Here is a 27211-nt window from a genome sequence, read left to right on the forward strand (position 1 = left end):
CAACTCATATAAACTTTTATTAAATAAACTATTTTTCATATTATTTGATAATATAGAAGACGACGACCAGTTGGCTAATGACATATCCAAAGCCATCTTTAATAATATAATATTTATGTTTGATTTCAATTTAATTTTAACTATTATTTAATTATTTATAATCATATAATGCATATATTATATTATATTTTTATTTTTGTCTTGTTTTTAGTTTAAATAACATTTTTCCCTTTGATTTCATTTTTGTTGTTGCATTAGTTTTTATATTTCTTGGGATATATAATCTGTAAAAATAAATACAAGTAAATCACTTAAAATACGTTTAATGAGAAAACCAGCACTAATTGTATACAATTTGAGCTAACTCTCAGATTAGTCTGTATTTTGAACTAAATCTCAAACCCTAATGAAATAGTTTTTGATTTTTATCACTTTTTCTGTTTTGTTGATATCAACTGTTCAAATGGTTTTTATTTTGTGAGACCAATAAAAGTCATTAAATGTTTTTTACTTTGTGTTTATCTTTTTCAATCAATTTAGAAGGTAATTGATTTCTATTGATTTGTTTTATACTAATAATTATCTAATAAAACACTATTTGATGTGTTAGTACATATGTACGGTAATAAATATACAATAAACACGTTTAAATATTACAAATAAAAATAAATAATTAAGTTTTATACAAGTTATATAAGCCAAAGAAATTTTTTAAAAACTAATTAACAATTTTTAAGCATTAAAATTAAATTTATATTAAATAATAATTCATTAAATTAATTCATTGCATACTAAATAAGCTTTGATTAACTGAAATATTTATATCACTATAAGATTCCATTCATCATTTAACCAATAAATTTAACTATAATTTATAAATAATATACTATTTAGTAATAGTTATTTTGTTAAATAAACAAAATATTTTTAATGTTGAATTTTAGAATAATTATTGTCCATTTTTGTAATTTTAATAATAATAATAATTTAACACATTAAAAACATTAATAAAATTATGAAAAAATGATAAATTATTAGAACAACTGTAGATATCTATAGAATCTATATAATCACAACTATAGATATTATAAATTACATATATTGTTACTATATTTTAAAAATACAATATACTAGACTCTCATATACTAAAAATGCAATATTTTTAAAGCTAATAAATAATAGAACAAGTACAATTTTATAATAAATATTTAAAAATATATTATTATAAAATGATTATGTTATCAATAATATTAATCAATTAGTTATTTAAATAAAAATATGCTAAATAGTCTATTGATTCTCATGTATTTTTGATATATTTTGTAAAAATTAATTATATCAAATAATAATACAAAAAAATATATTAATATAATTAAATTTTAGGGAACAGTTTCAGTATATGTTAAGGCATTTATTATTTTAGTTTCAAAAGATTGCAGTTTATATAGTTGTAGACAATATAAGTAATTAGACCTCACATCACATCCCGTTCCTTCAGATTCTATTAGAACATCAAAAATAACATCTCATTAGAAACGTATAACATTTGGACAAAATGGCGGTCAAAGTAAAAAAAATTAATTTTAATTTATTTTGACTATAGAATCATATAAAGCATTAAATATTTAAATGCAATGATATGTCAAACCGTGAAAATCCCGAACCGTAATGATTTGGTTTTTGTCCAATTCATAAATTTTTTTCTTTACGCAATTAAAGTTTGTTTCTGGCAATGCTTTCTATCATTATCACTGGTTTTATTTTGTTTTATATTTAATTTACTTGACAAACATATTATTAGTAATATTGATTTTTAGTAATTTTAGTAAATTTTATTAAATCTTTAAATTTAGAAATTATAAAAATATAAATTTTTATGTCATATAAATTACTTTGTTATGAAATTAACTTATTTTTAAAAATATTAAAATCAGTTTTTATATTTAAAATATATCAATATTATAGTACTATAAGTTAAATATAACATTATTACCATAAATACAATAATAAGCAAAATGATTGTATTGTGGATTTAAAATGGAAAATAACTTATTATAGACTTCCAGTTAAATAGTTTTTTGCACATAAATGTGATAAGTTATTCAATTGAATTACATTTTTATCGACTTATTTAGTTAAAGATTTTTGTGTAAACCGTAGAGATGTTGTCATCAGTTATTTTGTGGCACAAACTTATCAAATATTCTTAACCTCAATACTATTGCCTCCAAACTATGTTTAGATTCCCCTAAATACTAGATTTCAATTCATTTTTGTCGACTTCAACACAAATAAATATTAACGACTAAGCAAACCCTTTCCACAGTTTCTTAAATACAAATTTTATATAAATGGCTTAACAGTAAATAAAAATTAATTTAATAATATTTACACAATTTTATTATAGTTTAAGCTGGGACAAAAATATAAACAATTAAATTATATATTTTTATTGTAGTTATAATAATCTTTGACAAAAATAATCCATTTTTTATATACTAAAAATGATTTATTAATTCAATAATATTTAATTCATATTATTACAATAAATATACCAGAACTTAAATTTTTTGAAAAATATTTCATTGAAATATTCAAAAATAAATTTCAAATTCATAAATTTAGTCATATTATTTATCAATACCACTAAAAATAAAGTTTAATATATTTGTTTTTAAACATTATAATAAAATGGATTGATTAGAGTTCAATAGGTGGTAGCGCAAAGAAATAGATTCCATAGGAATTTCCAGAGTACAGGGAATATAGGGAACATAGGGAACATAAAACAAGGGAGGGATCATTACAAACCATAGCAGTTATACAATACCTGTATATATCATGCAATGCATTGGAATACAGTTTAGTTTATTTTCCATATAACACAATAACATTAAATAGAGTATTACTAATTTTAGCTAAATCTAAATCTAATGGTATAAAAAATTAATGTGTATTTCTATTATAATTAGGGTTAGGTTGTGAGGCAAACACTAATATAATTATAGTTAATGTATAATGTACTGTATATTTGATTCATCTATACTAATGTAGCGCATTTCCATCTAGTGATGTATACCTTATAATAATGATACTCAAAAAATAGTATAATTTCTTATTAAATTTTAAAAATTACAATTGAATCACAAATTATACATAATTTTTAGTTTATAATAAATTTAAATACAATAATAAAGAATATAAAAACGTTTTACAATTGAATTTAAATATATTGAAAATACATTGAAATAAAACTGAGCGATGCTTTTGGAACGATAACTTAAATTTATAAATTTCTATGTTCTTAAAATATATTGCCATAAACTTAATACAATATTTTGAATCACACTATTTTATAATAGATTTTTTTATAAATATACATAATATAGTATACATATACAATATGTTTGATATTTTTAAATAACAATACTTTAATATTTTATTATGATTTCTAAACTGCATATAAATATTTTTACCAACGTTTATTTATATAATTTAAAACTTTAAATTAAATTATTTATCAAATATTTTTTATACTTAACTTTTAAACTTAAAAAATATATAATAAAAAAGTTAGTTAAGTTTTTTTTAAATAAAAATTAAATGAAATTGTATTTGAATATAAAGTTAAAAAATATGTAAAACAATTTAATTCTAGCATTTAGGAATTTGTAGTTAACATATTTTAAAATATATATTATAAAAAATTCAAAATATTTACAACGAAAAATGCAATAGAATTTTAAATTACAGTGTTTTGTATTTATGTTTAATACCGTATATTCCATATGTTGTTATTGTTTTAAATAAACAAATTGATTAATACACTACATTCAAAATAAAACATTAGTTCAAATATTCATTTTGGAGTATAATTATCTATTCCAATGCTTTTCATTTTAAATTACAAATCAATTTTTATAAATTGATAACATATCAAAATTTAAACAATAAAATATCTTTTATTTTTTTTTGCAACAATACTTTTTTATACATGACATGTATTTTAGATAATGATATTTAATATTCATTTATCATTTATATTAAATACATGAATGAAAATATATTTTAATAATTAAAAAATCTTTGGTGAAATTATTGCATTAAATATATGTTTAATCTTTATTTTAATATTTAAATCATAATAATTATTTATATATATTATTTACAAAAAAATTATAAAAATTTATTCAATACATAATACAATATATAAATTTATGTTATGAGCAAATTCTTTAAGAATAAAGTCAATTATAATATTAAAATTGTTATTGTGTTAGTTATTTGAGTGTTATTGTGTATATATATAAGTGATGCCACTAATGGACAGGTGAATGGGCTCCTCAATGATACACTATTGACTATCAAACTATTTAATCAATAGATATACTCAATATATATACTGTATATAATGTCAGTCTTTTTACAATATATTATTGTCTACTCTATTCTTATTTATTATTTGTATGGTTTGAATGAAAATAAAAAGCAAAAAAAATACAAGAAGTGATTGAATCGGATCTAAAAAAGAAGAAGAAGAACACAAAAAAAATAAAAACATTTTATTAGTTCTAAAATATTGATTATCAGTCATATGTTATATAATATAATATAATATAATAACATATCATCGCATTTATACAATCCTATTGGTTACTGACTAGAGATAGAAAAATTAAAAATTTCTTTAAAATATAGAGAACTTTTAAAATTAATTAATTATTATATATTACAAAATGTAATTTCAAGGAAATTATGACTAAGAAAATTATTATATATTAGTAATTTTTACAAAAGTTTATTTTTCAATTTCTTTTATTCCTATTTTATAATATTACAACTACTGGTTATATAATACTATATATTTTTATTGTTAAAGTAATGTATTTGATTTTATATTATTTATTTATAAGAATCAAATACTTTTTAAAATAATGTTTTTAGTTTATAAAAAAGTAAATTTTCATTTATTATTGATTTTATATAATATAATATTTTAAATTAGATTCACATTAATTTTATCATAACATACATAATCGATAAAAAATTACACAACAATTTTCATATCTTTTTAATAATATCACGACTATATTAATATTCATAAATACAGTTTTGACATCTAATACATTGAAAGAAAATTATTTATTGTTTACTATTACTATTATTGTTGTTTTTCAAAAAACAATGTTAGTTGTATTAGTTTCTGTTATATATTTTTTCTATTTTATAATAAGATATTCAAGATATACTTAATTAACTTTTCAAATGTAATAATTTATTTTTAATAAATATATTTATTGAAACCCATTATTAAAATTCATCTGGTAATTAAATTAAATTTAGTTTAGTTTTTTAAATAAAATTAGTTCATTAGATGAATGTATTATTTGTTAAATTAACTTTAGTTATCAAAATCAATTAGATTACTATGGATTAAATTGGTTTTAGTTAAATAAATTATTTAACAATTTGTTTATTATAAATTATGACTTATCGATGACTTATTGATTACTTATAAATTATTGTTAATATATGTCAGTTCTTTCTATAATATATATCTCAATGTTAATATAATAATAACAATATGAAATATTATTATTTTTCAATTAAATATATATATAAATTAGCATCTGCAATTTGTAAAAATATTTAAAATTTATATATTCTGATAGTTTGACACAAAAATGACATCATATAACAAAATGATAAATCTATTTGTTTAATTATATCTTAAAAATATAATTATATAATACTGTAAATCTAATCAAATTATTTAAATAAAAATTATATAATATATCATATAGTCTATAGAGTAATGTTTATAAATTTTAAAATACAAAAAATCTAACAAAAAATTACATAAATTAACTTAAATCAAAAATTATCAAATATTTTATATCACTATATATAAAATGTAATAAATTTGAAGAAACTCGTAAATAGTATATTAAAGTAAGTATTGATTTTATAAGAAAACTTATCTAATATAATGTTATGTTTTAAGAGACAATAAGTTTTCAAATATTCGATAACTTTTCTCTTGAGACCAATATTTCAATAATAAATTATTATTATTCGCTTCATTTCATTGCACAACAACTTATCAATTATATAATGAAAGTCTAGTAAATGTAGTTTTAAACAAAACAATTGAATCTATCAATTCTACTGTAGGTATAGATATTAAATATCAATATATAATAATTAATATAAAACATTTTTGTAACCTTTTATTATCATTTTTATATTTCAAGTTATAAAAGTTTGAATTAAATAATATCTATATTATAATTTATAACTATGTATTCAATTTTACTTAACCAAATGCAACTATTTGCTAAAATGTCAAAAAAAAAATTATTTTAATTAATTATAATGGGATTCACATAAAAAACTTACTTAAAAAATACAAAAAAATCTATTTTAGAATAATTTACCTAAAATTAAATATATACAAAATATTTGTTGTGTTAAGGCTAATAAACGTTAAAAAAAATTAATATTTATAAAATTGATAACAATGTAGTGTCTGATTTTGATTTAGTGTAAAAATATTTTATAAATGATTGCATATTTTGCCAATTTTTGTCACGAAATCAAATATTTAGTGCACGTGTTGTAAATGTGTATCAATCAATCATTAAGTAAGTAAATATAATTTATATCTATCATTTAATATTTTTTATATTATGTATTTGTAAATTACAATTGTAAAAAAATAAAATGCATTTAGTCTATTTGTATTATAAAAATTTGTGGTCAATTATAATTAAAGTATAAAATAATAAAATAATCATTCTTGTTTTTTAAATAACAATTAATGTTTAATAAATAATTAAAAATATAAATTTAATATTAAAAAATTGCTTTTAATAATCTGAAATAACCTGTTAGTTAAAAAATTGAGTTGGATAAATTTAATGAATAAAAATATTTATGTATATATTTTTCTTTTGTATTAATTATATTATATTATTATAAATTATCTTAATTTGATTAATTAGATTATTTTTAGGTTAAATTAAAATTCAATAAAATAAAATAGTTTGCAAAAACCAGTGTTAATGGATAACTCTTACTATACAATATAATATTATACATGTATATTAACAACATTTAATTAAAATAATTTTATGTAAAACTTTTATAACACAAAAAATATGTATTTCAATGTATATTATTTAACCGATTCTCAATTTGTTGTCTCAAATGATCTTTACTTTTAAGGATTTTTTTTGTTATTTAGTTAAAATTGTTTATAAAGCTTTCAAATTTAAAAATACAGTGAATTCTCCAAAGAAGTCATTAATCTTAAAAATTTAATGTTATTTTAAAACTACTTGAAAACATGTATTAATTTAATTGAAGTCATTTAAAAGTAGTTATTTTGTAAGACATACCACTGAGACTTACAATATATATTTGAGTGAAAGACTAACTCAAAAACGTCGTCAGAAATATAATCGTAAGTTTAAGTTATTTTTAAATCATCGAAATATTCTTATCTAATATTGGAATAACAATATTATAGCTATATTTTACTATATATATACACATAGTATATATATATATATAATATAGAAAAAGTAAATTGATTAAAATGTGAGATAAAAATTTATAATAAAATTTTAATACAAAATATAATATAAATTTACTAGGATTATACCTATTGTTTGCAGCAAAATGTTATCTTTTTGTTTTATTTTAAAAATATAATTTAATATACAATTTATTAGGAAAACTGCAAAATGTAAATATATTGTTAATGTTATATCAATTTATGAACTGTTTATGCATTAGTATACATCTAAATACTCTTGAGATGTAAACTATATTTCAATGACAGTTATTTTGGTTCACATTCACTACACTATTCAATGACATATCATTTTAAATAACACATTATTTTATTGCTGGAGTTCATCACTTTTAGCTAATAATATGTCTATTATTTATATTATTAGTAAATTTATTATAATATTACTAATATTATAAAAATTATATATTATAAAAATTATTATAATAATTTTGTTAATTTAATATATTTTAAAATAAGAATATTACTCAAAATAATTAAGTTATTAAAAAATTAAATTAATAAATAAGCCATTTAATTGGTAATACAATATTAAAATTAATATATTAAAAAATAAATTAACATCTAAAATAAAAATTTTGAGTTTTTGAAATATTATACACTTTGCGTGTTTACTAAATATGTATTATGTTATGAAAAATCCTTAAAATATTAAAAATAAATTGATTTTACAATAAATAAAATATATATTAAAAATTCTAATAAATTTGGTATTACATCTACTTATACTACATTGAAGATTGATTTTTGTTGATAAAACTATATTTATTTCTAAATATTGTGAGTATAAAACATTAAAAAATACTATAATAAATGATACAATACTCAATATTTTAGGTTTCAACAAAAATATCGATATTATTAGTTACAAGTATACACAATATTTAGTAAATAACATATAAATGCTCTCAAATAAGTAATATATATAATACTACACTAAAATAGTAAAAGTTAAGTATTTAACGGAAACGGAAACAATTGTTACAGGAATTCAATAACAAAGACATCAAATCAGTGATGAATTAAGTGTTGACTCAAATCTTTTAAGACACCACTCATTACTACAGGATTTTCAAGTAAATGACATGATTTGTAATGAGAAAAATAAGACAAAATGTCATATAAACAAAATCGATGATTACTTTACTTTAATTAATTGTTTTCAATTTAAAACATCAAATATTTGATATTTATTTTTAAAAATTCTTTAAAAACAAAATTATATATAACATAGAAATATATTTTTAATTTTATTTTTAGTTATTTTTATTTTATAAATAATTGTAATTTAATAGATTTTACTGTAGACTATTAAACCAATAGAAATTAAATTTATTTCTTAAATCCTCAATGAATTGAGAGATAATTTAATCAACTGGTTGTGAAATTTAAGATATTATATAGGGTTTGGATTTATTACAAATTTAAGCGACTGTTGGTATTAAAGACAGAAAATAGTAATCCTTTTGTGAGACAACTATACGTTAAGAAAAGACAAATCAGATTTGATTGCTTTATTGAACTTTATATTTCACTAATCATTAATCCAATCTTTAAATACCTTATTTTATAAACTATTTTGTCTGAAATTAGATTTATATTTTTCTTATATAAGTTTATTTAGTCTATATTTTCTTGTATTTATATTATTATATCTTAAATTTTTATGTATAATAATTTTTACTATTTAATTCAATAATAAATACTGTATGTATTTATTATATATTATTTTTATATATCAGAACTATAGAAGTTATTTTTAACTAATAATTTAATACTAGTTGTTATATCAATAACTTAAAATTTATATACTTATAAATTATTTTACTTAAAGCATAAATATATGACAAATAAATTTATGAGGCATTTGATGACTACTCCTTACAATTATATCTTAAATTTCATTTTTATTAGAAATCATAAAATAAATGTTTTTTTATAATCACATAACTAGAGCACAAATATGTTTATTAATTTGAGTAATTTTGCATTAAATAAGTTATGATTATAAACACATCTATTAAAGACAATCGTCTATTAATATTAAACTATAGCCTATTTAAATACATTATGACTAAAGTTAACATATATGGGCTTTAATTGTGTGGTCATAATGTATCGGTCAGTACTAAAATTATCAATTTATTATAATATATATATATATATATATATATATATATATATATATATATATATATGTATATATATATGTATATACTAGAGTTATACTGTAGAACAATAAGGATCAATAGCATAGATGTTCATCTATTTGTATATAAAACTATTAAACGTAACTTTTTGAAAATTATAAAATAAACTCATAATCAAAATATATAATACAATAAAATATTATTAATTAATTTGTTGTTTATCCCACTTGACTGTACAAAATTTAAAATATGATTACTGATGTTAACTTTGATACAACGTTACTGTAAATATCTACAAATAAATCATATATCTTAACTATTTTTGTTTTTAATTAAATTTAAAATTATGTTTTACTAATTTATTAGATGTGTGTGTATTTCAATTTAATAGAGTTTAGGTTAGGTTAGGTAACGAGGCCTTCAATATTTCATAGGTTTTTTATTATACTAATATCACGGCTAATATTGATTGTTAGTGACCAGTAGTCATCAATATAAACATCTAATTGATTGATAGACATATAATTAATTATAAAATTAAGTTTTAATTAACTAAATAACAAAAGAATATATATTTGATTTATTTATTTATATTTTTAGTTATATTATATCAGAACAAACACTCAGAAGAGTTAAAGTGTAGAAATTTGATTATTAATCTGTTTTAACTAGAGATCAAAACATATTTCAGTCATACGGGTCCCGAACCGAACCGTATGTGGAGTCAAGGATGCAATTTTGTAAATCAAAACTTAAATTTTTATAATTATTAATAATAAAAACGAAACATTAAAACTGAGACTAAGTTCGAACCGTTAAACATAAACCAAACCGAAACAAATCCGTTACGGTTTCCCAAAACCGAAACCGTTTAGGTTCCGACCTCTAGTTTGAACAACTTATTTTTAATGTTATCTTTTTACTTATATTTAAATTAGTTATAAATTATAAATATATATATATATTATTTACTTTTTTAAAACTTTTTTTTAATAATAACGTAACAAATTGCTATGGACTGTATAATAATTACATTTATTGTGATCCTTACTGCTGTAGAATATTTAAATAATTATAATACAAAGTAGTTATTATATTATTTAAAAAATATGTATTAATTTTCTATTAAAAACTAAATTGACAATTATATGATATAAACTTTTTGAATCTATTAAATTTATATTACTTACATAATATACAATTAAAATATATTAAACATCTGATCTATAATATTATAATTATTATAACATCTTTTATTTACACTTATATTAATATGCATTAATCATTTATTGATTAAATATAATATTTACTTATATTTGTTATATAAATAGAAATAATCGATTGAATGCCTATTCAATCATTTGTTCAATTATTGCTATAATATAATAATGTTATAAAAGTCATAAAATCAATATATATTATATTTTACACAAAAACATTAGAACCGCTGTAGACATAAAAAAAATCAGTAATAAATTTTATTTTAACTTTTTTAATTAATAAAGCAAAAATTATTTATATTATTAAAATATATTTATATTTAAATATTTTTCAACAACTAATATGAGAAAAAAAATATTTAAATCGATGTTTTTAAAAAATAAATAAATATACCTTGTTTTATTTGTAGAAAAATAATCAAGATATGGATGGAAAAACTCAATTTAATACTGTATAAAATTATAAATTAGTATAATTTATAATAAACTACAATAATATTGTAAAAATAAATGAAGTGCAATGTTGTAATAGTAATAATTTAATTCATACTTATGAAAGCACAGTGTTTTTTTTTGCGAGATAAATAAATTACAGTACATAAACAGGTAGTATATTATATATATTGTAGCCTCTGTGTAAATTGACATGGGTTAGTTGACAATAAATTCACCATGATCAGCACCATCAGGACCAAAAAATTTTATTTTTGAAAACTGAGTTTTGCGCTTTTATAAGGATATTAACATTCATTTTAGATGAAAATAAATTATAATTTGTATTATATTTGATACAACAAACAAAAAATGTATAAAATTTAATTTTAACAATAAAATAATCTAATATATAAAAGAAATCCATAAAGTAATTTCCAAACTTAAAGAGATAAATTGTAACGTAGATTATCAACACATTATAATATTTAAAATTTAAAAAAATTGTTAAAATCTCAATTTGTTACTTAATTTCAAATTAAATTATAATTATTACCAAATATGTTAACTCTTAACATGAATTTGAAGTAAAATCGTAATTGTTTTTTAGTTCAACAAAATTTTAGAAAAAGTCGTATTAATTTTAAATTAAAAACTGATTGAAAAAATAATAAATATATTAAAATTATATAACGGTTTAGTTAGAGGAAGAAAATTAATTATAAAATTTTAATAATGATTACAATTTCTTCTATTTATTTGCTGCCTAACTGACAATCATTTAAGTTTTAAGTCTAACCGCAGTTTGTGGCCAACTGTCGAAATGATTGCCGGTTAGGCAACAAATAAATAGAGGAAATTATAATTATTACTAAAATTTTATATTAAAATTAATTTTTAAATCTTTACTGAATTTAGCTAAAGTGTGATCATCATTAATAAGGCTGTAAAAATCATAAAATAATATAAACTCATAAAACTTCTTATTATTTGATAAAATATATTGTGGTATATCTAGAGATGGGCAAATAGAAAGTTTCTAGAAAATTTCTCAGGAATAAATTTCTATAGAAATTTAACTTTATTGTTATACTATGGGATTCCCATATCTATAGTTATTGGAAATACTATAAATATACTAATGAGACATAATATTATACAAATAGGATACCTATATAAATAATTATAATTATCTAATAATAATCAGTTTTGTAAAATTTTATTCATCATTTTATTATATTATAGTTAAATATTATTAAATAAATTAATTTTTCTTTAACTAATAATAATATTTAATTATTACTTGTAATAACAATGTTAAAGATAACAAATATCGAGAGAACAAAATTAACCCCATAGATAGAAACTCTTTTAGAAACTTTCTAGAAATTTCTCTATTATTTTATAAATTTCTCTTTTTTGCCAACACTAGGTATATCTAACAACATTAATAAGACATTATAAGAAAATCGGTTAAAATTATAAAACTAATATTTGTGGTTTCATTAATTTACAAATCATTTAAAATATTCTTAAAAATAAAAAAAAATATTTTACTTTCTATATTCAGGAGTTAATTATAAAAAATTCATGAAAATATAGATACTATCTATAGTGGTATTAATGATTTGTTTTAATATTATTGTATATATTGTATACAAAATAAAACAATTTATTGAAATAAAATGTTTGATAAATCTAAATAATTAAATTTTATATTCTAAAATTTTAAATATTTTTTAAAAACGTATTTTTTAAAAATATTATTGCTTTTATTAAATCCATATACATACATCCATGTATTAATACTGTATATAATTATAATTTATAATTTAACTATATAGCATTTATATTATATATAATTTGTTTATATAAAAATAAATAATAAAAATAAAATTTTATATAAATTGAAAAATTCTAATAATTTTAATAACGAAAGTTATATGTTATTATCTATGATTTTAGTTAAATTAATGTTATTATATAATTAGTGGTAAACTATCGATTTTTCATTTGCTATATTATAGTTAATACAGTATTGTATAATTTGAATAAACTATAATGTATTATACAGTATATTGTAGGTAAATCAAATATTAATTTTAATATAAATATTAACATATTTATTTTTAAGTTCACGTTATTTTTATTTTTTTTAATTTTAATATTTAGTTAAAATATAACTAATTTAATCATATTTTTCAACATTAAATTAAATTAAAAATGTAAATAAAATATACAATTAAAAAGATTTAATTATTACCTGTAAATATTGTAATCCACAAAAAATGATTTAATCCATTATCACTTAATTTATGCAATTATTAACAAATCAATAAAATAATTTGATATTAATATATCTTAAATACATAAAATTTAATTAACTTTATTTATTAAAATTTTCACAATTAGTATTTATTTTGGTTTTAACTGCTATGAAAAATATTCTGTAATGAATGACAACCAATGGTTATATAAAACAAAATAATTTTAAGTCAACAGTCAATTCGTATCTCTTTTACGACTCGGAGCACAAAATTTGTGACTTTTTGCCAAAACTTTAAAATCAGTTTTGTTATCCTTTTTTTATATGTTTTGATTGCATTAAAATTAAATCTCAGTATAATTTTTATACAATATCTAATGTAAGTCTGTGTCAATTTCAAAAAGATACAGTATTTTTAACATTATTTTATTAATACTAAAATATAAGTTTAATATAAACTTAATCGAAAATATTGAGTTAACAAAAATAAAATAAATATTTTGTTAAATTTTTGTTCTCTAAAATCTAATGTCATAATTGTCATACAAATTATAAAATTTCGTGCAATTGTAACATTAATTACATTAAACTAATTCAACTCTTTTAATGTCATTTAATATTTTACTAAAAGCTCTTTTACATTAAACATATTTTTGTACTAATATATCTAAATATATCATATAATTTAGTTATATCTTTTTATTAAATTTTGTTTTAATTATAATTAAATTATAAAGATCATTAAATTAATTTAAATTATTTATTATTTATTATGAAATAACATTAAGACAAATGATACAAATAAACATTTTAATTCAATTTTTGATTCACACATTTAGTTAAACACTATTAAATAAAGAGTTAATTTATTTAATTGATTTTAATCAATAACAATGTTTTAATCTATACTGTTATGTCTTAATTAAGACAAAAATCAAATTACATGTAAATAAAAATTGTTATCCGAAACCAATTTAACCAAAGAGTGCGCTCAAGTAGTTGTCTCAGACCTGAAGTTACACTCAAATTGCATCCGAGGATAGTCTTGGCTAACATGTCTGACTGATCTGAGTCTTAATCAGTAATAGTATAACTGCTATAATATAACAAACATTTTCACAATAAAATTTTTCTGAAAAAATTTATTTTATTTTATTAATAGTTACACTTTTAAATTTAGTATCAATTATATTATTAATGATTAAATCGGAGCGCTTGTTACAGCAGTTTAATATTAAAATATAAATATATACTATATATATATATTTTTATTTAAAAAACTAATATATATAGAAAATTGAATATTCTTTAAAAATAAAAACAAAAATTCAATTTTTTTCAGAATTTGATTAAAAGTATAACAGTTTGCATGTGTTGTGACACGCATTATATAAATTCAAAATCTATATAAAAATATTATGTATTTATTGAAAAATTTTCTTTCGTTGCCAAATAAATTATTTATTTTAATTACAATTTAAAGTTTATTTATAATTTTAATAATAAAAGGAAATTATTGACAAATATGAATAACTATTATGCATAACTAATATTGTTTGATTCAACATATATTATTCAAAATATTTATATTATATTATTAGTATTATTCAGGGTATGAAATATTAGATGCCTGCCCTGTAAATGACCAAAAATGCATTGCTATTTTATTTGTCTGCTATTTTAAATTGCTAAAAAGCAACTGTATTTATAAATATAATGTAATTTACTGTTTTTAGCGTGTTTTACAATTTATATATTTATTTCCAAGGATATTACCTTTTAATTAAAGGTATACAAAACAAAATACACACAAATATATCGATAAAAAATGTTTTATAAATTAAATAATAATATAAAATCAAAATAATAAGTGTCACCACTTGAATATAGATGTCCAGGGCATGGCAAAGGCAGGGCAGGCATTTGGCAAAATTGGCATCTATTGTTTATGTCTGCCATTTTTAAAACCCTGGTTGTGACCCCTAGAAGTTAACTTCTTAGTATTGATAATATTTCAGCTTCAACTAAAATACGTGTTTGTAAAAAGTTTTGTGAAATATAAACAAACAATATATAAATTATACAGTAGTATAGATTAATATTTTATCAATTTTTTAATTAATATCATTATCAATATTATTTATATCAAAAATCTAAACAAACAATTAAATTAAAGAAACATATTTTAAACATAAATTCATATTAAGTATTTAGTTTAAGTTTAAGTTTCATTAATTTTTTATATATTATCGAATTTTAAGTTTATATTGAAATTATTTTATAATTTACATTACAATGTTTCATATGTATTACAAGTGTACGAAACATCAATACATATATTCTGTTGTTATTAACTTATTATTAATTTGTTATATCTTTTATTATTATTAATTATCAATTTAGTATCAAAATTATAAATTATAAATCTAAATTATTATATAAAATTATATGTAAACGAATTTCTAACAATATTGAAATTTATTTTTAGTTAAATAAATTATAAATTATTATAAATAGAAAATAGTTTTTCATATAAAACACTTATTTGAAACATGATTAAATGTATGATAGTATATGTGAATATAAAAACTAATATTATATGTGATAATATTAATAGTAATAAAGTAAAGATTTAATGTATATTTACTTTAAAATATTAATAAAAAGGAAAATTGAATAAAAGAATTATTACAATAAAGAAATGAAAAGCTTTTGAAATAAGAGCATTGATTTGTGTTTGAATTTACTAATAATAATGATGTGAATTGAATTGAATTGAAAAATAATATTTTTTTTATTTCAATAACAAAAAAACTTAGCCTAATATATAAAACATTATTTGATTAAAATACTTTAACATTTTATATAATAATAAAATGTAAGCATTAATTGTTTGCAACTTTTATACTGTTTTCAAAATTTTATTCTCATATAAATATAGTTTAGTTGTGTAAAAATATTGTAAATAATATGATACATGTTTACAGTAACAAAGTAATAGCACAAATACTGTATATAACATAAAAAATATTGCTTGGGATATAATATTAAGTAAAAATAAAAAAATGCTTTAAAAAGTTTTTTTTTTGATCAAAATTTGTCGATTTATAGCTATATTTTAAAGTTAACTAATAGGTTGTGTCAGTGAATAACACATTTACGGATTGCGAGCTAAAGGTTTGCAAAGTTTTAAGAATTACATAACAAATCTATCGATAAATTATTAGTTTTCTCTCTCTCTCTCTCTCTCTCTCTCTCTCTCTCTCTCTCTCTCTCTCTCTTATCTTTCTTTCTAACCTTCTTCTCGTACAAACTTATTGTTTCACAAACCTTAGTAATCAATGCATTATTTTTATTGTTATTTATATACATAATAGCAATATTTTATTATTTAATAGAAAGTTATGTTACGTACATTAAATATAAATTTTATAATAAACACACAGAATATATTTTTATTATGTAAAAATTATCTTAAATAATCAGTTAGTAATTTTAATTATAAATTAAATGAAATTAATATCATAAACATAATCAAATTAATAATTTAAGATGAATTAATTAGACAAAATGCTAATATATTAAAAACTTAATATCTGGGGTAATGAATATATATATTATTTTTTATAATAAAGACTCAAAAATATATTATATTAATCTGATATAATTGTGATGCAATATTATTTTATTGGTTATAACTATTTAATATACTTTAAGCATATTATTTAATATTATAAATTTTTTAAAACTAAAGATTTTAATTAATTTTAACTAGCTACAAAATAAAACAATAATAAATTAATAAAAAGAAGCTTACCAATTTTTTGTTAAAAACTAATTTTTAGATAAGTTATAATCAAAAATGAATAATATTTGTAAAATAATAATTTAAAATATTACACAACAGTATAAATGGTAATTATTTAATTGAATTTAGTTGAGCTAAACATATGATTGATTTACAAAACATTTGATTTTTTTTGTAAAAATCTAATAAAATGATGTTATAAAAGTGATTTGAAAACTTTATAATTACAGTAAATGTAAAGTGTATTAACAATGAATTGTTGATGAAATACAACACACATTCACAATAGTGAAAGACTTGGAGTAAAGGCAGTTGTGTTTTGAACACCACTTTTTCTCTATTGTTGAGCCGATCCACTGGCGCACAGACACAACAGCACCGACACCGACACCACATAGAGAACCAATACATAGAAAGTGAAAATATCTCGTATAGGGATTGCATTACAAGTAGCTATAGTAGTGTACAGTATAACAGGCAATAGATGAATGTTAGTCAATAGGTTTTACTTGAAATATAACAATCGATTTCTAACTTTTTTACTGCTATTACATATCAAATGGCTATACATATGGGTCGACCCTTTCATTCAAATGATTGTCACTCTATTATTATTTTATCAATTTTTGTCTTACATAAAGTCAAATACAATAAAAAAAATTTAAATTAAATTCACAGAATTTACAAATGTTTACTTGTATTACAAATAGATAGACAAGCCATTCAAAAATACTGAATAAAATTGTATTATTTGTATTATATAGTCAATATTTCATAGCATTAAATGTATTGTACTAAAATACTACAAACTTTAGACTTTTATCTAATATAAATTAAATTAATCAATTAAAACCAATCATTTATAAGTAATTAAGTTTAAATGTTTAGTATTGTGGTATACTATGCTAAAAGAATTGAATAGAGTAATGCAAACTTATTTGTTAGTATTTATATAAAATAAATAATATAATTTATTATAGATTAATGTAAATCAATTGTAAAATATAAGAATTCATTTTAATACTCAAATATTTATACAATAATTTTATTAAAGATTAATATAAATTATTAGTTATAAAATTAAAAATGTCTATTAGCTTAAAATAATACTGTAATATAAAGCAAGTTTTTAAAAAATTTAAAAATATTAATTTTAGACAATAGTTTTCTGTAATTTTAACAACATTTATTAAAAGACATTTTATTTTCTTTATGTTTTATTCAAATTTTAAGTCAGAATTTTAAAATTGAAAAAACTGCGACAGACATACAGTCAGACAAATAGCAGTAATAGACTTTTAAAGTTGTTTTGATGACGTAAATTATACTGTATTTGTTAATATTATATAATAATATATTTTGTTAAATAAAGTATTAGCCGTTTTTGTTGAGTTCGTGCAAAACTTTTGCAATAACTGTATTGTTTCACAATAAGTGCATTGCATTGCAAGTGATGGGTCGGCAAATAAATGTTATTAAAACTCATCGATAAAGTAATTCTTTACTATAGTATGTATACAACTATATAAAGTATATGTATATATATTCTAGTATTACATTGTTTGCTATCAAAAATACAGTGCTTGAGATCACACGATAATAGATTGAAAGAGAAAATAAATAAAACAAATAATGACATCGGTTTGAGTGCATTAAGGAAATAATGAATTGATTTGATTTGCTTTGACATATGTATATCAATATTAGATTATATACACAAAACAATCTAATTTATATATATATATATATATATATATATATATATATATAATCTGTAGTATACATAACAGTAACTATTATTATTATTATTATTAAGTTTTTTGCTATTTTTATGTCTGATTTGCAACTTTCTGGTATTTAATATACATTTTAGTAAAAAATAAATTTTATTATTATACAAACCAATTATAAATTACAGTGTATTAAATTTTTACAAATTGTATGAAAAATATATTAACTAATATCAATAAATTTAAATTATTTATCTACATATATATAATTATACATATAAATATTATTAATTTTTAATTTATTTGTAAGAATTTTTTTGACTAAACATGTGTAGTTTACATTACATTGTTGTTTTATTCATCACACAAAATATTTTATATAAATATAAGTTTAATAGTTTTAATCTAAATGATAAATTATTCAACGATAACAAAATATACAATATATACTTATTTTCGTACAGTATTTGACTTATTTTTTATTTAGTAGCAATAAATTCATATTTAAAATTTCTTTTAAAATTGTCATTAAAGTAAATGATTTTATGTTATTTTATGATATATTACATATTCAAATACAGTACGTGTCATAATGTGATATATTAAATATATTGTATAATAATAAACTGTTTTACAGTATAGTTATAAAATGGATATTCAATTAAATAAATAGATTTAAAATGTAATAAATTATACTTTGCTTTCATTAATGACTAGTTTTCCATTCATTTCCTGAAATGACACTTCATTTCAAAACATAGGACAGTCATTGTTGACAAAAATATATTATATTAAAGTTAGACATCATTTAGTTAGCCATCACTTCCAGTTTTGTCAGCTCTCATGTGATTAGTTTCTCATTAGACAACAGTTTTTTACATCAAACAAGATATGAGTTATTAGTTATTTTTATCAAATATCTATAATATTATATTAATACCTTATATTGAGATAACAAAAATAAAATTGATCGCAACCTACCTGAGCCCAAATCCGCATTAATATTGGTCATACAAATTTTGTATTGTAGTTAACATATCCATTATTAGCGAAACTTATTATTGAATATGTATTTAGTTTGTTGTAAGAGTCAGAGTCTCATTATAAATAAATAGTAGATAAACATTATATATATATATATATTAATATATATATCTACTAATATACTGTATATATTTTTATTATATACAGTATACAGTAGTATGTATTTTATGAACCTTATCTTCAATTATTTATACAATACATCACAAATACTAATAATGATATTTTATATTTAATATCGATTTTTTGATTTTACAAAAATTTAGTTACTTTGGAAAAGTTTTATTCTTAAAGTTATTTTACGTCAGAAATATAATTTTTATTCATATGTATTCACATATATATCGTATTATTTATAAAAACTAAAAATTTATAGATAGGTTATAATGAATATAAAATTTATATTATATAATACTTGAACTAAAATATATATTAATATTGTAGTATCAATTGTAATTATTTGATTTTATTATTAGAAAAACTAATATTAAATCAATCAATCATAATTGCAATTATTTTTTAAAATTTATATTTTATTAACTTTTAAAATTTTTATATTTTCAAATTAAGTCAATAATATTAAATTCCATATTTTTCACAATAAAAATTTTATTTAGCCATTAACTATTTTAACTATTACATATTTTTAAAAATATGCTTCTATAAATTTAAAAATAATAAATACCATTAATAATCTAAATTTTTATTTGCGTGTAATATTTGTTGTGAAACAAAAATTGAATGATTAATAAAGCATAGTTCAAACGTAAAAAAACAATTTTTAAAATTTTTTGACATTTTCCTTCAATAAATAATTGTATATTATTTTTTAAAAACATTTAATATTTCTATTTTTAACATTTTTATAGGTTAGGTAGTTATAGCAAAGATTAGCTCAGCAATGGTAGGAATCGGTAGTTTAGTTAATGACTTTTTTGATGGACTAAAATCCGTTGTCAAAAATATTATAATTATTATAAAAAATTAAATTATAAAATGGTATTTTTATTCAATATAGTAAAATATACTATATACAGTATTATTTAATTTTACATATTTAATAGTATCACAAACTAGCATCATAAACTAAATATTTTAATAAATAACTTTTAATACAATAAACAAATATATAGTATTGTAATGTTTGTAGTTTTATTATTCTTTATATCAAATATTTTTAAAATATCATATCAATGTATATCAAATTATTTGTTCATTACTTACTTAACTACATTTTGTTGATATAAGTATTTTATTTTAATACAATTTTTAATGTAATATCTATTGTATTATATAATATATTTAATAACCCATTCATAATGGCATTCATTTGTTTATAAATAATTAATATTAAAGATTGTATATATTTTGATTTATTTAACTATAATATTGTTTCTATTAAATGTTATATTCCTTGTGTTTTCAATATGTAAAAAAATCAAAATATTATAATATATTTATAATAAAAGAAATACTTGAATATCTAAAAAATAAATTACAAATTAGTTGCCAACACTTTTTGTATTGTATTATATTCAGCACATATTAATAAAAATTTAGTAATTACTAGATTTGTAAATCAAGTGTTTGAATAAATTTAACAAATGAATGAACAAATTTTGAAGCATTCAATGATTGAATCACTGATTTTATTAAATAACGAATTCTCATCTCTATTTTAATACTTAATACTTATACTTATACTGTACTGTATATACATTAATATAATATAATATAATTTAAATTGTGTTCTAATATTATATATGATGTACAGTAAGTTAATGCGTTATAATATAAGTATACATAACGATACAGAAAACAATTTATTTTATAGAAAAATTCAATAAAATGAGAACTATTTGTGAAACTATTGTTTTTATAATCATTTTAAGCAAAGTATAATTTGTTGGATAAAACTTAATAAATATATTAATGATTTAATAGATCATTCACTTGACTGATAATTCATTAGAAATTGCGACAAATAAAATGGATATTTTTCATTTAAATGCCTTTATTTAAATAAATTAAATTTTTTGACAATCATTTTTAATAGTCGTCTTAAATCCAAAAAATACTATATATTCTAATACCTGATAAAATAAAAGTACGGAAATTTATTAGGAGTTTAAAACTTAATTGATTAAAAATTTTAATAAATTATACAGTATTATTAGATTGTGAATTGTTGTTTATTTTAAAATTAGATTACTATTCAATAAATAACTTTGCTTGAATAAAAAATTGATTACATTTATGAATATACTGTATATTTATAGTTATTTATATATTGAAATTTTCATGTAATGTTTAAAACTTTCGTTAAAACATATAAATAATCTAAAATTATGATGAATTTTAGTTTACAAAAACAGAATTATCATTTGAATGAGTGCTATCAGTAATAGTATTGTCATTGTTGTCAACAATTGGTTCATTTCCATTGTCTTGTGTTATGTTCTGTTCGATTTGTTGTTGTTGTTGTTGTTGACTATTGATTACTTGATTTGTCGATTCATTGGTCACAGTATTACTACTCGATAAGGTAACTGTTCGTCTATCGGATCGCTTCTCTTCAATTATAATCGGATTTATTGTCACAGTTTTAGTACAATTGTATGTCTTATAAATGCCAACTAAACGATCAGCCAATTCATACATATTGTTTCGCAACGATATTATAATAAATTGTGTGTTTCTTGTTCTTTGTTTAATATAATTGGCGACAATCGACACATTTTTGAAGTCGAGTGCGGCATCAATTTCATCCATAACGTATAGCGGCGATGGCTTATAATAATGTAAAGCAAATATAAGTGCCAATGAAGACAATGTTTTCTCTCCTCCCGATAAATTGGATATCTTTTTCCACGACTTCTTATTAGGTCTGACGGCAAATGTCACGCCTTCGGAAAATGGATCCAATGAATCAATGAATTCGAGTTCAGCGTCGCCACCCATTGTTATCATTCGATACATTTCTTTCAATTTTCGAGCAATTGTTAAAAATCCGTCTTTAAATTCTTTGACTCGCATTTCTCGGACCTCTTCATATTGACCTTTATAGGCGTCTCTTTGTGATGTAATATCCGATAATTCTTGAGCTCTCTCCAGAAACACGGTCTCCTTTTTCTTATATTCTTCAATGGCAGCCATATTTGGCTTCATTTTCTTCAAATCTTTGTCGAGATTTTCAATGATCTTTTGTAATGAATTTGGATTTAAATTTTCTATTTCTTCTGAGTTTAGTTCAGGTATCAAAGGTCTAGATTTGCCATCGATTTCATGTGGATTAAGTTCATTGATTTTTAATGTATAAGAATTGACTTCGGCTTCTTTTTCATCGAGTTTTATCTTTTGTTGTTCGACCTCATGTTTTGTGTCCACATTTGCGTTATTCAGTTTTGCCTCTTCTGTCTTCAATTTACTTATTTTGTTTTCAATTGTTTTTATTTTTTTAATCGCTTCTTCTTTTTCATTAACCGCCTGTTCATAATTGTTCGTCACTTCTGTGGCCAATACTTCTAATGTTTTGAGTTCTTCTTTAGTTGTCGTTAAAGTATTTATTGCTTCGTTCATCTCTTCTTCAAATGATTTGATTTTTTCTTTACATTTTTCAATATTTCTTTCAGACGCTATCAGATCGCTGTTAGCTTTATTAAGATCTGTTGTAATTTTCTTCAATTGACTTTTAAGTTCATTCACTTTTTTGCGAGCAGTTCCTACTTTCTTGTCCATAATCTCCTTAATCTTATCATTCAATTCTTCGAGTTCTTCATTAAATTTGGAACACTTTTGTTCTTCTTTTTCATACTTTTTGACTTCAGTTTGATGTTTATTTTCGAGTTCTTTTACCCGATTGGCATCGGGTGCCGCCATTTTAACCTTTTCCTCTTGTTCTTTGATGGCACGTTTGAGATCAGTTTGCATTTTATCGAACTGATTGACTTCCATTTCAAATTGTGGTTTATTTTGTTTCATTATTTTGATATCTTTAGACAACCTTTCGACGTCTATTCTTAAATCGTCTAATCTATTGTTTGTTTCATTAATTCTATTCTTTAATTGATTGACTTCTTCTTCGAGATCTTTGATTTCTTGTTCGTCGACTTGAGTCATGGCAACCGATGATCCAATTCTACCGGTAAAAGGTCGTCCACCGCCAGACATAGTACCCGTTGTTTCACAAAGTTCTCCTTTAAGAGTAACCACTCGATATCGTTTGTTACTGTTCTTTGGCGCCGATATCCTATGAGCCTGTTCTAAGTCTTTTGCAACTAAAGTATCTCTTAATCCAAAATAAAAAGCAACTCTAACTCTCTCGTCATTAACTCTAATTAAATCAAAAAGACGTGAAACTCCTTCGGGATAATCTTCAGATTCTGGTATTTGATAAAGTCTTTCACTAATTTTATCCAATGCCATAAATTTTGCAAATCCAATGTTATTCTTCTTAAGAAAATCTATACATTCTGTACCGTTATCTATGGTCTCAACAACAATGTTATCGAGTGGACCACAAGCAGTTGAAACGGCGCAATCATACTGGGCATCGACTGCACCCAAATCACCCAAACGACCCAAAATACCTTTAAGTTTGCCTTTTCTTTTCTGTTCCATCAATGCATTTAATACTCTATTCCTTGAATTCATGTCTTTCGCAGAATTTAATAGACTTTGCAAATGATTGTTACGATTAATATAGTCTTCAGTCAATTTTGATTTATTGTGTTCAAGTTTAGACATATTATCGGTAAACTCTTTCAATTTATTCTCAGCCAAAGGTATCTCAGTTTCAAAGCGTTGAAGAGCTTCTCGTTTGTCTTTAGCGTCGGAGGTATTCTTATTTAATTTACTCATCATTTGCTGTAGTCTTGATTTCTCATTTTGTTCGGCACTTAAATAGAGATCAAGTTCTTGTTTGGCAATTTCCATACGAGAACGCGATTCGTTGACACCTTTTTGCAATTCAAGTAATTCTCTTTCGATGACATCTTTTCTTTTCTGTAGCGGTTCTGTGTCTCCCTTGATCTGTCCCATCACTTCAGTCAAGTGCTCGTCCGCTAACTTTAAATCATTTTCTGATGTTTGCTTCTTTTGTGTCAACTTTTCAATATCTTCTTTGTATTTGTCGGGCATTTTAAGTAATTCTTCTAATTTTTTATTATCTTCTTCAACGGTTTTCTCCAGAGTTTTACCCTTAGATTTGATATTTTTGACTTTACCTCTCAGTTGGACATCACGTCCTTCACATTCTTTAAACTTTTCATTCAAAGAATCACATTTTTTAACGATTAAACTAAACTCTTCTTTCATGTGATTTTGTTCCGCTTCAGATGTTTCTCTCTGTTGTTTTAAATCATTGCATTCTTGCATAGCTTTATCGTAAGCATCTTTAGCTCTATTATAATCACTTAAAGCTTTATCTTTTTCATTGTTGGCTTCGTGTCTATACATCTGATAAAGTTTGCTCTTCTCAAACATGATGTCATTCTCAGCCTCTAAGAACTTGATGGCCTCATTCTTGGCATCTTCTAATGTCTTCAGTTCTTTCTCAACCACTTTAACTCTATTCATTTTTTCCGCTCGAATCTCATTATATTCTTCTACTTTAAGCGATAATTGATTCAATGGTTCCTTTAAACGTGTTGTCCCAATAATGTCTTCCAAGAACTCCAACATTCCCGACTCATTTTCATTATCGGCCTTTGGTTTCATTAGAGCTATCTGTTCGACCTCTCCTTGAAGTATAAGAAACCGATTGTAACGCAAATCAATTCCATGCGATTGAAGTAGTTTTGAAACTTCTTTAAACTGAACCCTTCGGTCATCAATACAATAATATGAACTGTTGTCCCGATTAGCCGTACGACTCACAGTAAACTCGGAACCGCTAATAATATCAAAGTCGTCTCCGATCTGACAAAACAAAACCAATACGTTATCGATAATTATAATCATTTTTAGTCATCAAATGTTATACTTTATCGTTGATGAGTGCAAAGTGAACAATGACTTTACAATACGACAAATCAGGATAAGTGTCACTGCTATGAATCAAACCACTCAACTTCTTTAACCGAAGTTTCTGAGCTCTGTATCCAAACACAAATAACATGGAATCAATTACATTGGATTTTCCGCTGCCATTTGGTCCTACAATGGATGTAAAACTCTGTAATATAAAAATGTCAACAAAATCGGTGAACACAACAAACAAATTGATAACAAACCTTATGAAAGGGTCCCAACACTTGTCGGTTGGCGTATGACTTGAAGTTAATATTTTCGATGTTTGTGATCACCAAACGGATTCCCGTGTCTTCACCGCTGTAAGTGGGTTTTGCCGGTGGGGGCGGGATATAGATATCACCGATACCTTACATAAACAGACAAAACCAATGACCGATTGTCACCACAAAAGTAATGCAAAAAACACTTACGTCTTCCTCCTTCTTCGTCGTCAAATTCATCGTCCAATTCCTGGTCGTCGACTATCTGTTGGTCGCCGACATCGCCATTGCTTTTACTAATACTTTGATTATGTTTGTTGCCCTTCATTTCAATTGTTTATCACACAACTAATCCATAAAAACAAAACAACATTCAAACCATTGACACGAATGGCGGGAAAAGTCATGAAAAGCAGTCTTTCGGTGAAGAGTTTGCTATTAAGTTATGACGTCATTTGAATTGACATCACGTGACACATGATATATAGATTGGATATCACGTCATGTGATTACATGACTATTGAAAGCTTGAAACCTATTGTAAGTTATAATACTTATAAATAAATAAAAATAAATATTAAACAAAAGTTAAAATACATTTAAAATAAATATTGAAAACACATTATAATATTACAGTTGATTTAATACTGCATTACACATACATATACAACGTTACCAAACAATAAAATGTCAAATGACTTATACTTACCATATGTTTGTTGAAACAAAAGAGG

General features: G+C 20.9%; 1 protein-coding gene across 1 annotated transcript; it reads right to left on the reverse strand.

The window, feature by feature from the left end:
* Positions 1-22602: 22602 nt before the first annotated feature.
* LOC128957556 (structural maintenance of chromosomes protein 4-like) lies at positions 22603-26971 on the reverse strand. The gene is made up of 4 exons (XM_054303348.1): positions 26688-26971; positions 26478-26623; positions 26228-26419; positions 22603-26163 (listed from the first exon to the last, which is right to left on the reverse strand). Exons 1-4 carry the CDS (start codon positions 26803-26805, stop codon positions 22603-22605), a joined length of 4017 nt encoding a protein of 1338 aa, XP_054159323.1. The 5' UTR covers positions 26806-26971.
* Positions 26972-27211: the final 240 nt, after the last annotated feature.

The sequence above is a fragment of the Oppia nitens genome, unplaced genomic scaffold, assembly GCF_028296485.1.
Source record: "Oppia nitens isolate AA-2021 unplaced genomic scaffold, nextdenovo-longstitch-racon4-pilon3 scaffold13_pilon_pilon_pilon, whole genome shotgun sequence".
In the NCBI taxonomy this organism is placed as follows: Eukaryota; Metazoa; Arthropoda; class Arachnida; order Sarcoptiformes; family Oppiidae; genus Oppia; species Oppia nitens.

Bases quoted from the DNA above. Each gene is read 5' to 3' on its own strand.
- LOC128957556 (XM_054303348.1), bottom strand. From the start codon at position 26,805: ATGAAGGGCAACAAACATAATCAAAGTATTAGTAAAAGCAATGGCGAT. The intron at 26,624-26,687 runs GTAAGTGTTTTT...TGTTTATGTAAG, and splicing joins CGACGAAGAAGGAGGAAGAC to GTATCGGTGATATCTATATC. The intron at 26,420-26,477 runs GTTTGTTATCAA...TTTATATTACAG, and splicing joins TGTTGGGACCCTTTCATAAG to AGTTTTACATCCATTGTAGG.